This window comes from Pristis pectinata, chromosome 7, assembly GCF_009764475.1.
Source record: "Pristis pectinata isolate sPriPec2 chromosome 7, sPriPec2.1.pri, whole genome shotgun sequence".
NCBI classification, from domain to species: Eukaryota; Metazoa; Chordata; class Chondrichthyes; order Rhinopristiformes; family Pristidae; genus Pristis; species Pristis pectinata.
The window spans coordinates 23,135,984-23,149,625 of NC_067411.1; the positions used below are offsets into that span (position 1 = coordinate 23,135,984).

The 13,642-nt window shown below is 40.2% G+C and overlaps 1 protein-coding gene across 3 annotated transcripts in view; it reads left to right on the top strand.

Annotated features, from left to right (window-relative positions):
- arsb (arylsulfatase B) overlaps window positions 1-13,642 on the top strand; it is a 65,936-nt gene that overhangs the window by 2,561 nt on the left and 49,733 nt on the right. For all 3 annotated transcript variants that reach the window (XR_007956712.1, XM_052020679.1, XM_052020680.1), the window contains exons 2-4: window positions 5,452-5,638; window positions 6,805-6,995; window positions 9,610-9,817. Coding sequence is in view for 2 of the 3 variants with exons in the window: in XM_052020679.1 (XP_051876639.1) it covers window positions 5,452-5,638; window positions 6,805-6,995; window positions 9,610-9,817 (586 nt within the window). In the remaining variant the exon portion in view is untranslated. The remainder of the gene's footprint in view (window positions 1-5,451; window positions 5,639-6,804; window positions 6,996-9,609; window positions 9,818-13,642) is intronic.

Sequence of the window (13,642 nt, forward strand, 5' to 3'; positions counted from 1 at the left end):
ATGTGAATTTGAGAGCGGTGGTGGTGAGGGCAGTCTTGGAGTCGGAGACTAAGGGAAAACATGGGGTTGGTGGGGAGTGTGGTGAAGAGACAGTGCAGGAAGTCAGAGGAAATGGAGGAGATCAAGCATAGAGCGCATTAGTAGTTGGCCTTTATTAGCATGTTGGCTTGCAAAACAAAAAGTGAAGACTAATCCAGGAAAAGAAAGATGAAATATGACCTGAGAGAAACGCACATGAAGGAGTGAGGAAGTAATTAAGGTTAGAAATGTACCATAGAACCATAGAACACTACAGCACAGAAAACAGGCCATTCGGCCCTCCTAGTCTGTGCCGAAACTTTATTCCGCTAGTCCCATTGACCTGCACCCAATCCATAACCCTCCAGACCTCTCCCATCCATGCATCTGTCCAATTTATTCTTAAAAACTTGAGAGTGAGCCCACATTTACCACGTCAGATGGCAGCTTGTTCCATACTCCCACCACTCTGAGTGAAGAAGTTGCCCCAATGTTCCCCCTAAACCTTGCCCCTTTCGCCCTAAAACCATATCCTCTCGTACTTATCTCTCCTAATCTAGGTGGAAAGAGCCTACTTGCATTTACTCTGTCTATACCCCTCATAATTTTGTAAACCTCTATCAAATCTCCCCTCATTCTTCTACACTCCAAGGTATAAAGACCTAACCTGTTCAATTTTTCCCTGTAACTCAACTCCTGAAGACCCGGCAACATTCTAATAAATCTTCTCTGCACTCTTTCAATCTTACTGATATCCTTCCTATAGTTAGGTGACCAGAACTGCACACAACTCTAAATTTGGCCTCACCAATGTCTTGTACAACCTCACCATAACATCCCAACTCCTATACTCAATACTTTGATTTAATGAATGCCAGGATGCCAAAAGCTTTCTTTACAACCCTGTCTACCTGTGACGTCACTTTCAGGGAATTATGTATCTGAACTCCCAGATCCCTTTGTTCCTCCGCACTCCTCAGTGCCCTACCATTTACTGTGTATGTCCTACCTTGATTTGTCCTTCCAAAATGCAACACCTCACACTTGTCTGCATTAAATTCCATCTGCCATTTTCTGGCCCATTTTTTTCAGTTGGTCCAGATCCCTCTGCAAGCTTAAAAACGTTATTTCTAAGGTAGGATGCTGAGTTTCATATTAATCAAATATCTAATGCATATCCAATGCATCAGAATCAATAAATACCGGAAACATTTAACAGGAAAGGAAGGGGTGTGATTATTTGGGATTGGGATCCCCAATTGGAACACATCTTGGCAGCAGAATAGAGGCTAGCTGTCCAGAGAGCTTCCCACCCTTCTCTGTTACATTTCTGCACCAGTGAACCCTGTTCTTCTTTGTCATGTTTCTCTCCCCATTCCGCTCTCCTGCTGTGACTGTTTACATGACCTGAATTATAAGGAGAGAGACAAGCATTGTGACCAAGAAAATCCCTGTGCTACATGAACAGCATGTAATGGTGTAATTTATTCCTCATGTGGCAATCTGAATTTTTTTGTTACGGTAGCAATGTCTGGAGCGGCAAAAAAACACCACTAGATGGTGCTGCTGCTCCACAATTCGACTCCTTGCCTCGAGTATCTTTTCAATATTGTTCTGGGATTAGCTGAACCAGTGGTAAAGTATATTCTGAATAAAACTTATTGTACTTCACGTTGGTTCCATGATCTCAATTCACAGCTGCAGTTCCAGGAGCTCAAACACCATAATTGAGGAACCAAATGGGTACACACATTTTTGACATTAAATAAAAGTTGAGAACAAACGAAAAACAACAATGATAGCATGGTGGCAATTAATGCTGTTTGCTTCACAACTCCAGGCATCAGGGTTCAGTCCCAATCTCCATGCTGTCTACATGGAGTATGCACATTCTCCATGTGAGTTCCTGGGTTACCTCTCGGTGCTCTGGTTTATTCCCGCATCCCAAAGATGAGCTGGTAGATTAATTGGCCCCTGTAAATTACCCTGTAGTGAAGGTAGGTGGTAAAAGAGTCAGAGGAGTTGCTGGGCATGTGAAAGAGAATAAAAGTGGGAATTGGCTTTTGGGTTTGATCCTTCAGGGAGACAGTATGGAGCCTGACATGCTGAATGGCCTCCTGTGTTATAATAAATAATCAACCCAGTGGGAAAAGGTTATTGCCACATCTGTTTGAGTATGTCTGCCTCTGTCTGTTTTTTTTTCATAAGCACCTTGAATTAACTAAATAATTTGTGTCTATTTGTATGACATCATTGTCATTTCTGTTTTAAGTCTCAACCAATTTGAATTCTAAAAAATGATTCCCTTTGGTTTGGTAAAAAGATTTTAAAGGTGGAAAAAAAATGTAAAATTAGTCTAAACTGCAGACTGTGAGAATAAAGCTGCTCCTATCAAGTCAAAGATAAGGAGTGTTCTTAGACAGAGGGTGCCAGCTGTACAAAACAGCATACTTTTAAAATTATCAAGAGATAGGACAACATTGGACTTAACTGAACATTTCATGGGGGTGAGTGTGTTTATCACATTACTTGTTTTGGTTTCAGTCCAAATTCTGGTTCAGGTTATCAGAAAGACAGTTTTTTTTTGACGGTTGAGAACAAAAACAACCTTGAGCTTTTGGGAAAGCAAGATCTTAACCTTGCTTATTTCCCACAAGATCAAAAAGAGTGCTGGCTGGCGTCAGCCAGGATACACACTGGACTCAAACCTGGTAAACATTGCTGGTGTGAATGCTCCCTGCCCACTATTGTGATGGGGGAATATAGTTTAATATCTGTTTTGGCGCTGTAAATTATCATTTTAATTGTGTGTATGAATAAATAAACCCAACAACTTGTGACCATATTGGTGCCACGTTGAATCATTGATTGCCATGCAATCATATCAGGAATCTTGCAGAGTATTCTTTATTACTTTGCCCTGCTGAGTATAGCTGAACTCTAGGTAGTTGGCACACTAAATGGTTTAAATAGTTAAAATTAAGAAAAGATGGTTACAGGAATGATATTGCTCGTGGGGGGGGGGTGGGGGGGATCACTGCTTGCTTGTAGCTCTGGTAATTCGAGCTTATCAGAGCAGCATTATCTGTGTGCAGGGTTGAATCATCCTTATCTGTCTCAAGGGACCTCTTGTAATGTTTACAGCAACTCCTTTGTGTGGTGATAGCCCACACATTTTTGTGCCTGTTCTGGGTTATGTCTCGGGGGTTTATAGTTTACACAGGCTTTTAATAATTTAAGGGAAGGGCAAGAGGTCTGGTTGGTCAACATACAGTTGGAACCATGTGGGAATGAATAAAGTCCTATGGGAATGCTACACTTGTTAAGGTGACCTATGAGCTTTGCTGAGACGTGTGATGGGTCTGTCACTTAGTTACTGTGGACTCTGCTTCCAAACAAGTATATTTTATTGAAACATTTACAGTAACTTCATAGAACAGAAACCAGTTTGCACCATAGATGGCTTTCAACTGCAACCTTTCTCAACTCTACTATTGACTATTGAACGGTCCCTTATACGATGAGATGGACTCTTGACCTCCCAATCTACCTTGTTATGACCTTGCACCCTATTATCTACCTGCACTGCACTCTCTCTGTAGCTGTGACACTCTACTCTGCATTCTGTTACTGTTTTCACCCTGTACTACCTCAATGCACTGTGTAATGAATTGATCTGTATGAATGGTATGCAAGACAAGTTTTTCACTGTACCTTGAATGTCCAAAACAGTCAATTCCAACCTGCTTGAAACTGCACCTAATTCCATACACCTTTAATGCTGTTTACTATGCCAGGTGCACTTTTGTTTTCCCTCTTCATCTCTGTCAACTAATGTGCTCCGGTGGATTGCCTGACAAATTGCAGAAAGTAAAATGTACAGAAATTCTTTCCATGAATGCCCAGTGTTGCAGGATCAAGGCTTTCATAGAGTTAGATAACTAATGATGAGCAAGAGGAACAAAGGCAAATTTTTGACTCCTTATGTTTAATGTCAAAAAAAAACCAAAAGAAAAAAGACGAGACAGGCAAGCAGACAAAATATATTAATGGGATCCAAAGCAGCAATAAAACCTGCAGAAAGAAGCATAGTTTAAAAACTGATTATGAAAATAAGTGTCATTTTTAAAAATTTCTTTTGGGTGTTGTACCTTTTGAGTAGCTCCTTTCTGAGGCATTTATGTAGTCTCAAAACACTTAATACCGGACCTTTAAAGCAGGGTGTTTGACAGCAGTAGTGGAAGAGATGTCGAAGAAGTGGTGTGATTGGTGAATGCTAATGATAAACTTACAGATGTTTTAATTATAGTAATGTGGTGAACAGACTGGGATGTGGTACTAAATTGGGCAGCTTTTTCAACAAGCTAGAACTGTATGCCAAATTGTGTCTCTGTGCTCTGGGATTATGCAGTAGAGGAGGTTTACTAAGGGTTGTAGAGTACAGCCAAGATTCAGAAAAAGAATATTTCAAAAAAAAAAGAGTAGGCCAATCAGCCTCTCAAATCTGCTAAACCATTCAATAATGCAATGGCTGGTCTCTTAGCTCAGCATTTTCCTGTATGATTTGCATATGCCTTGATTTCCTTGTCCAAAAATCTATTGATTCTGTCTTGAATGTGCTTGTGAGCTAAGCTTCCAATGAAAGATTTTGCCAATACTGCTGGATCAGAGAGGTGGAAAATAAGGAGTCCCAAAAGGGAAGGATTATGGACGTCTCAAGGAGGTTCTGAGGGCAGTGTGCAAATAAGTTTCTCAGTTTATTTTGACGTGGAGGCACTGGGTCAATGGGGGTCGGTACTGGCAGGAGTAATGGGTGAGCTAAACAAAATTATAGATGGTAGAGTTCAGAGCAGGTCAGGATTTTGTAGAGTACAGCTTGGGAACAAGGGATGGGGTATTCATGCTAAAGACTGTAGACAGGCAAAGTATGCCGAGCATCTGGAGTACCAGGAGCATAATATGGTTAGGGGTGGCCTTGGTAATGAGTAGAATTTGGGGGTTGGAGACTTGTTCTTGCCTCGGACAGAAGCAGGATAGAACTAGGGTCTAGTTTTTGCATAAGGGGCAGGATAAGTATACAAAGATTTGGAAGAAACGGAATAAAATTATCTTGTTCTTTATTGTCCAAACAGTGTGAGATCATTTTGTTACTCCCTAGATTTTGGCCATCATTACTTGTATCTAAATTAAATTGCCTTTCTTATCTTTGGTTGTACATTCATCTAAAATTGCAATTAATATTAGCAGCTTTAAAATGTCCTGTCCTTCAGCATAATTTTCTGCGAAGTGTGGAGCAGTGGAGCCCTGTAGGTGCAGTCCGTGCCAACGTATGCTTTCAAAGTGTTACTAATGGTTCAGCACTGTCATTTGTTGCATGGCAACTGTTTTCACAGAAAGCCACCAACAGCTCAATTATTCATGGTTTCTCTTCAGATTCACACAGGTTTACAGCACGAAATCATCTGGGCCTGTCAACCACACTGCGTCCCATTAGATGAAAAGCTTCTGCCTCAGTTGCTCAAGGAGGCTGGTTACAGCACTCACATGGTGGGGAAATGGCACTTGGGCATGTACAAGAAAGAGTGTCTCCCGACGCGGAGAGGATTTGATTCCTTCTTTGGTAACTACATTCTTTCAGTTCATTACAGTTATAATTTAGGATGGTAATTCTTCCTGAATAGGGTGAAGTTGATTCAGTTTTGTAACATTGCAAATATAGCCTTTCCAATGACCATTGTAGATGTCAACAGGTGACAATTTCATTGTAAATGGTATACTGAGACACCGCTTCTTAAGTTTTTTTGCATGTTGAACATAGGTTACACATAGGCAAACCTCCCATATTCCAGATCTCACTTTTAAAAATTACTGTGAATCTTGTTTCAGCTGCACTCAAAGAACCAGTGACTTCTGACTTGGCTAACAGCTCACTACACACTACCTTTGGATAGTAGGTTGTTGAGTTTTTAACATCTTGTTTACCAGGACCCTTCACACAAATGGAAAGTGTACATGTAAGGCATGCTACTAGTGTATCCATGGCAACAATTCAGTTGCACTCAGTCCTGCTAGCATCAGTTACCCACATTCATGAACTTTTCAGTAGGCAGCACAGAAATTTGAGAGTGTTATCTTTCCATTTCTTCCCATATCACTTATCTCTCAGCAATGTTTCCCTTTCAGCTCAGACATGGAAGTCCCCTGTGGCTAAAATCAGCTGACATGACACATACCAGGGACTGATGCTGATTTTTTTTCTCCCTTCCCACAGTGTGGCTTGTGTTACGATTATTCATTCAGTCATTGTACATTGTTAGGGGCAGGAATTCTTTTTGTGTACATATTAACACTATAGAAATTGTTAGTGCATTCACAGAACTGTACAGCACAGAATGAAGCCTTTCATCCTGGTGAGCTTCGAAAGAGTTATCCATTTTAGTCTAACTTTCTTCTCCATAACTCTGTATATAAATCCTCTAAATGTTTAATGGAATCAGATTCCACCAACCTTCCTCAAGGCTTTTTGAAGATTTTTACAATCATCTCTTTCTTCTAGTTCTTTCGCCAGTTACTGCAAAGACAGTAGTTTATAATTTTTCATGCCATTTGTGTGAAGTGTCTTATTTTTGAAAGAGCTGTTAAGTATGGTGTGTAATCTTCTTGGAACTTTTGTTGGTGTAGCTTAATAATCATAGAAGTTATAATCCTCCACTGTTATCATGTCCACATTGTGTTACAAGAATCTCAAGTACTGTTGCTTTCTTTGGTGCTTCTTTAACATTTCAGGTTACCTGATGGGCAGTGAGGATTATTATACTCATGAGCACTGTTATTTCATTCCACCACTAAACATCACTCGCTGTGCACTCGACTTGCGAGATGGGGAGGATGTTGCTACTGAGTTTACGGGTGTGTATTCAGCTCATTTGTTTACACAGAAAGCCATTGACCTTCTATCCAAGCATGACCCTGCCAAGGTAGGTACTCATCATAGAAAATTTAATAAGCTTGTTTTGCCAATGCAGCTATTATTTTATGGTAATCAGAAATGGAGCCAGATTTTCGAGTGCAACTGCTAAATTTTTATTCTTGTTAAATTCTCATTTCCAAAAAAAGTGGGAATCAATCGCTCTTTCAAACTAAAGGAAATGATATGCCCAGTGACCAAAGGTGCTATTAAGCAATTTGACAGTTGGAAGCTTTGCTAACAAAATGGTGAAGGAAGGAACTGAATTGAGTATGGTAGGCTAGATATGAGATAAAATGACTTGGTGCTGAAATGACTGACTGTGATGAGCTGAGTATGTGAGTAAAAATTGAAGTCAGGGAAACTGTATGGAACAAGGGAACAAATGACTTCATAGGCAAGTAGTATGACTGCCATTTGCTGTTCTTTTTGTTTTAAGTACTTTTTACAGACAAAAGTGATCTCCCCAAACTCTTAAAATCTTAATGGAATCATAAGAGCCAAATTTCTAAAGCACATGGATGTGTACATTGTTCATGTAGTATGGATCTAAATAATTTCTGTCCACAGTGAGGTAAGTAAAGTACTGCAGAGCTAGAAGGGTTTAATTTTTAATTCCCTGGGAGTAGAAGTGACCTGATTTAATAGCCCAAAAAAGAATCCAATTATCTAAACACTTGTATACTAATTTGCATTTCTTTAAGGAACATTAATATACGATTAAAAGCTGTTGGGACTGTAAATTGTTCTATCATAGCTATTCCTTAAAGCTGAAGGAATAAATAGAAATACTAAATTAAATTCAGTTTGCATAAAAGGTATAGGTTACTTGTGGCTAATTGTTTGCTACAGCAAGTATATTTCGTGTTTTTTTTTACTTCATTTGTTTGACATATTAGCAATATGTAATGGTATACAAGCAAACAATATGTGGAATTTTAAAATTTGCCAATGATGTTTCCACTAAAGCAATTTAATCCTAATCTTAATTATTGAAGTTGCTAAGAGATCTTAACTAAAAGCAGAAAATTTTGGAGCTTTGGTCACACACATCAGTGGTGAGACAGTTAACATTTCACGTCATTAACCTCGATGCCTTTTTTTAAAAAAAGCACGATCCATTTTTCCCTAAAAATGGCACAATTATCAATCTTTCTGTGGTCCTCCTCTTCTTTTGTACTGAATGATCTAGTTATGGACTAAGTGGACAAGAAACTTGTAAAATATAAACTAGCAGCCAAGTTTATCATTCTTAAATGCCGAACTTCTTTTCTACCTCTAATCTTGTGTGATAATATGCCAATTATTGGGAAGCCAATATAAATTAAATGGCTATAAGGAAAGGATGGACAAACTTGGATTGTTTTCTCTGAAGTGTCGGAGGCCCAGCGGCAATCTGATAGAAGTTTATAAAAATTATGAGAGGCATAGGTAGGGTAGAAAGTCAGTGTCTTTTTCCCAGGGTGGAAATATCAAATACAAGCTTTAAGGTGAGAGGGAGAAAGTTTAAAGGAGATTTAAGAGGCAGGTTTTTTTTAACACAGAGTGTAGTAGGTGCCTGGAATGTGCTGCCGGGGGAAGTGGTGGAAGCAGATAAGACGGCAACGTTTAAGAAGCATATAGACAGGCACGTGAACAGGTAGGGAATGGAAGGATGTAGGCCATTTGCAGGCAGATGATGGGACTAGTTTAAGTTGCCATCATGGTTGGCAAAGACATAATGGGCTAAAGGGCCTGTTTCTGTTCTATGTTTTAAGTAGTACAACTTTAGAGGAGTCTTCAGGAGATCACATACTCAAGTGTCAAGTTGAGAAGGATGTTTAAATATTGCAAACAAGATCCTGGGCTTTGTAATTGAGGCAGAGGGTACCTAAACATTGAAATCATGCTAATTGTTTACAAATGACTGGCTAGTTATAGCTGGACTGCTGTGTCCATTTTGGGCACCCTACTTCATCAAGGCATCGGAGAGAACACTCGAGCTTGTCTGGTTTGATACCAAGGATGAGGGACTCCAGTTACGCAGAGACACCAGAGAAGGTGGGATTGCTTTCCTTTGACTGCAAAAGGTTAAGGGGAAGCATACCGGAGGTATTAAAAAGCATGGTACTTTGGAAAGAGCTAATAAGTAGTAACTATTGTCATTGACAGAATGATGGGGAAACAGGGGATACAAGTGCAAGAACAAAAAAAAGTGAAGCAGTGAGGTTTCTTTTAGGCAGCTTGTTTCCTATGTATAAGCTGAAAGTGTGGTGGAAGCAGAATCAATGACCTAAAGGGGAAATTGTTTGTATACTGACTTAACAAAAGGCAATGTTGACACTGCAATGTGTCAACACAGATGCAGTGGGCCAAATGTTCCTCTTCTGTGCTGGGAGATTCTGTGGAAGAATTAGTTATGAATGTTTCAACTGGTGATGTCAACAACTAAGTAACTTGTAGAACCTCAGACAGAAACCTACTTGTTCTTTGTGTGGCCCTGGAAAACTCTGCACCCCTAGAAAAGGTTAAGAGCAACACTCAATGAAGAAACTGCAATGATGACTGGCCTGATGCCATAACGGAGGAAATTCAGTGGCCTTAAACCAAATGACCGAAAATAAAACTGTACACTCTCTCTGCAGCCTCTATTTCTATACTTGGCTCTTCAGTCGGTTCACGCGCCCCTTCAGGTACCCAAGGAATACATGGAGCCATACAGTTTTATCCATGATGTGCATCGGCGCCAGTATGCAGGAATGGTGTCGGTGATGGACGAAGCTGTGGGGAATGTCACTGACGCTTTGCAGCAATATGGATTCTGGAACAATACCATCTTGATCTTCTCCACAGGTAGGCCAAGAGGCGAGAATAATAGTGTTCTCTGATGGATTGCATTAGCTACAGTTGTGGTCCATTATAGTTCTGTTGTCATTCGACATTCTGTAGAGTTCAGGTGGGCAGTTTGCTTCCAGGCCCCCAGCAAAGGCATTTGTCGGCCAAGCCATGAAGTGTGTATTGAACTGTCAATTAGTTTCACAAACTAAAGCTTTATTTTGGTGTGGAGACGCATGACCCTGCAGATGCTGGAATCTGGAGCAACAAAATAAACTGCTAGTGGAACTCAGCAGATCATGCAGCATCTGTGGAGGCAAAGGGATGGTTGACATTTCGATTCGAGACTTGCATTGAGCCTAATTCCATTACTCTTTCTGAGTTTGTTCCACAACGTTATTGCAGGGAGGCAATTTCTGATTATTGTTGGAGGCTGCAAATCTTATTTAAGAATAATGAAAAAATAATCTTTCTCAGCTGCAGTTTTCTTTTCCTGGCTAATGATTGCTGTATTCAAGACTCTCTATTGTGGAATGTTTCTCCAGCAAGATGATGGATAAATAATGAACATAAAAAAAATAGGAGCTGAAGTAGGCAGTCCCTCTTGTCCACTCTGCCATTCACTAAGATTATGGTTAGTCTAATTGTTATCCATATTTCCACTTCCCTGCCTATTGCCTATAACTCTTGAATTCCCTCCGGTCAAAAAAATCTCTCTTTGCCTTGAATATGTTTAATAACTTGGCAACAGCAGCTCTCTGTGGTTCTGCCTCTTCAAGCAAAACTGACTGATGACCACCATCTGAGACACACATCTATATATAGGTGTGTGAAGATTTGGCATTCTTACGCAGAGATACCTGTGTGACCGTGCAAACTCCGTGGGTTTAATCAATTATTGTTTTCCGATTCTGAAACGTTGCTCAAGTGTATCAGATTGGAGCACTAATGTCCAATTATTGCAAAGTTACCTGGCCTTACTTTGTTTGTTGAATTTCAAAATTGTACTGGAAAAACCAGTGTTGTATTTTGTCTGGTATGTATGTAGTTTATGGATGCCCTACAGATGTGAAAATTTTCTAGTTTGGAATACAAATGTTTGGAGTGTTAGCAGAACTCCAGGTTATTGCCTCCAGCAATGGGTCTGTTAACAGAGTTAATGTAGCAGTGTGGATAAAAGGATGAAGTAGCAATCTGTGGAGAGTAAATTCAATATGTTAGATTTGCTGTCTGTGCTTTAAGTTGTTGCTATCAATCAATGATTTTGAAATTACGGCAACTGTCAGTCCGGTCGTTGAGTCCTGTGGTTTTTGTGCGGATGAGGAAGGCTCATAGGTTCTGGTGCACATAACTCTGCAGCATGATGGACAGTCTCAGCAGTCTTTAATTTATTATGTAATCCCAGCTGCAGTCTATTATCGCAAAAAAAAATGGTGTATGGTGCTCTTAATTGGCTCAAAAACCACTCAAACATTTGCTTTTATCCGAACTGCACAATAAGTGCATAGTTGAAAGTTAATTGGAAAAAGAACAAGGGATGGAGAATTATTTTTATGCAGTGAGCTGTTAAGATCTGGAATGGAATGGCCCATCTGAAAGGGTGGTGGAAATCAATTTCATAATTTTAAAAAGGGAATTGCATATACAATTGAAAAGGGAAAATGTTGAGGACTGTGAGAATTGGATCTGTTGCACATTTGAAAGAGCTGATGCTGGTACAATGATCTAAATAGCTGCCCTCTGTGTTGTGTGAACCTATGATCAACTCTAGAGTATGCAATCCTAAATTGCAACCGGGGCGATGTAAAAGAGGGGGTGCATTGTGTTATGTGATAAAGAGTCCAATACTGTAATAATGAGGGAGGATATCCTTCAAATGATGCCATCGGGGTAGAGCTTGGGGATGATCACTTTGCAGAGGGTATACGACGGGCTTTCTAACAGTCGGTGAAGGAGAGGGTCAGATATGTAGGAAAATCGCGAGGTGTAAGAATAATAAGATTAGAGAAGCAGGGTATTTCATCTTTCCCAAAATCAACCAGGATTATGTTGGTGTGAAAGGCTTGGAATGGGTGGAATTTTCATAGTGGGTCCAGGAGAGCTTTTTGAGCCAATACACAATCCTGCCAGAAAAGGGCAGTACTAGACCTAACCTTGGAGAATGTAGCCAAACAAGTGGTTGGAATGTCAGTGTGAGAGCGCTTTGGAGATGGTGACTATAACTCTGGAAAAGGATAAGGATGGACTGTACATTACAGAAGGCTGATTTCAATTTCATAAAGCAGACTCAGAGCAGCTACTTGCAAGTAAATCCACAGCCAACAAGTGCAAGTCATTCAAAAGTGAAATTGTGAGAGGTCTGTGCCAATGCCTTCCAGCAAGGGTGAAAGGTAAGGACAACAAATCCAAGAGATGCTGAATGTTGAGGACTGGATAATGGGAAAAATACGGAAACATAAAGCAGGTATAAGAACTGAAAATGGGGTGGGTAGGGACCTTGACGGGAGTATAGAAATTGTAGTGGGTGTTGTACTTGGAAATTAGAAGGGCAAGAAAGGGGCATGAAATATTACTGATGGGATTTTCCTTAATTTTGTCCAAAGTATTTCTATGCATATTAAGGGCAAGAGTTAAATGAGGTTAAAATGGAGCCAGAGGATATAGGTGAGATCTGAAATGAAAGCTTCATATCTGTTTTCACTAAGGAAGAGGACATTGTAGTTAAAGAATTTTGGGAAGGGGATGTGAAATTCTAGGACAAGTTATGATTTTGAAAAGGAGGAGGTAGTAGTTGGCTTGGCAGGCTTAAAGGTGGAAATTTTTTCCAGGGCCTGATGAAATGTATACTAGGCTAATCTGGAAGGCAAGGGTTGAAATTTTTAAAACTTTGTTGGCCACAAGTAAAGTGCCAGATGACCGGAGGGCAGCAGTGATAAGCCTGGTAACTACAGGCCTGTGAGTCTAATGTCAGCAATGGGAAAATTATGGGGATCCTGAGGTACAGGATTAAGTACACTTGGAAACACAGGGATTAAACAAAGATATTCAGCATAACTTTGTTAGGGGGAGAAACCTGTCAAACCAATTAAACTGAATTTTCCCAAGGGGTAACAAAATACGTTGATGAGGACAATATGGTTGATGTAGTTTATGTGGACTTCAGTAATGCCTTTTGATAAGCTTCCATTGGGAGGCTGGTCCAAAAGGTTAGAGTCCATGGGATCCAGGTTGGCAAATTGGATGCAAGATTAATTTGGTAATGGAAGCCAGAGTGTAATGGTGGAGCATTGTTTGTGTGATTGGAAGTCTGTACACAAGGATTGGAGCTTGGATCTTTGCTCTCTGTTACATGTCAATGATTTGGATGTGAACATAGGAGGTATTATTAGTCAACTTGCAGATGGCACAAAAGTTGTTGGTGGTCTTGATTAGCGTGGAGGGTACTGAGGCTACAGGATGATATTGAACTGTTGGTAAAATGGGTAGAGCAATGGCAGAAAACTAATAAGGGTAGGACATACACAGTGAATGATAGGGTTTTAGGGAGTATTGAGGAACAGAGCGACCTTGGTATAAATCCCAAGGATCCCTGAAGTTGGCAACATGGATAGACAAAGTGGTGAAGAAGGCATATGGGATACTTGCCTTCATGAGCCTAGACACAGAAAGCCAGAGCAGGGTAGTTATGGTACAACTTTATCAAACATTGGTTAGGCCACAGCTGGAATACTATATGCATTTCTGGTCATTGCACTAGGTTGAAAAGGATGAAGAGCAGATTCAAGAGAATGTTGCATTTCAGTTATGAGGAGAGACTGGATAGTCAGGGTTTGCTTTTCTTGC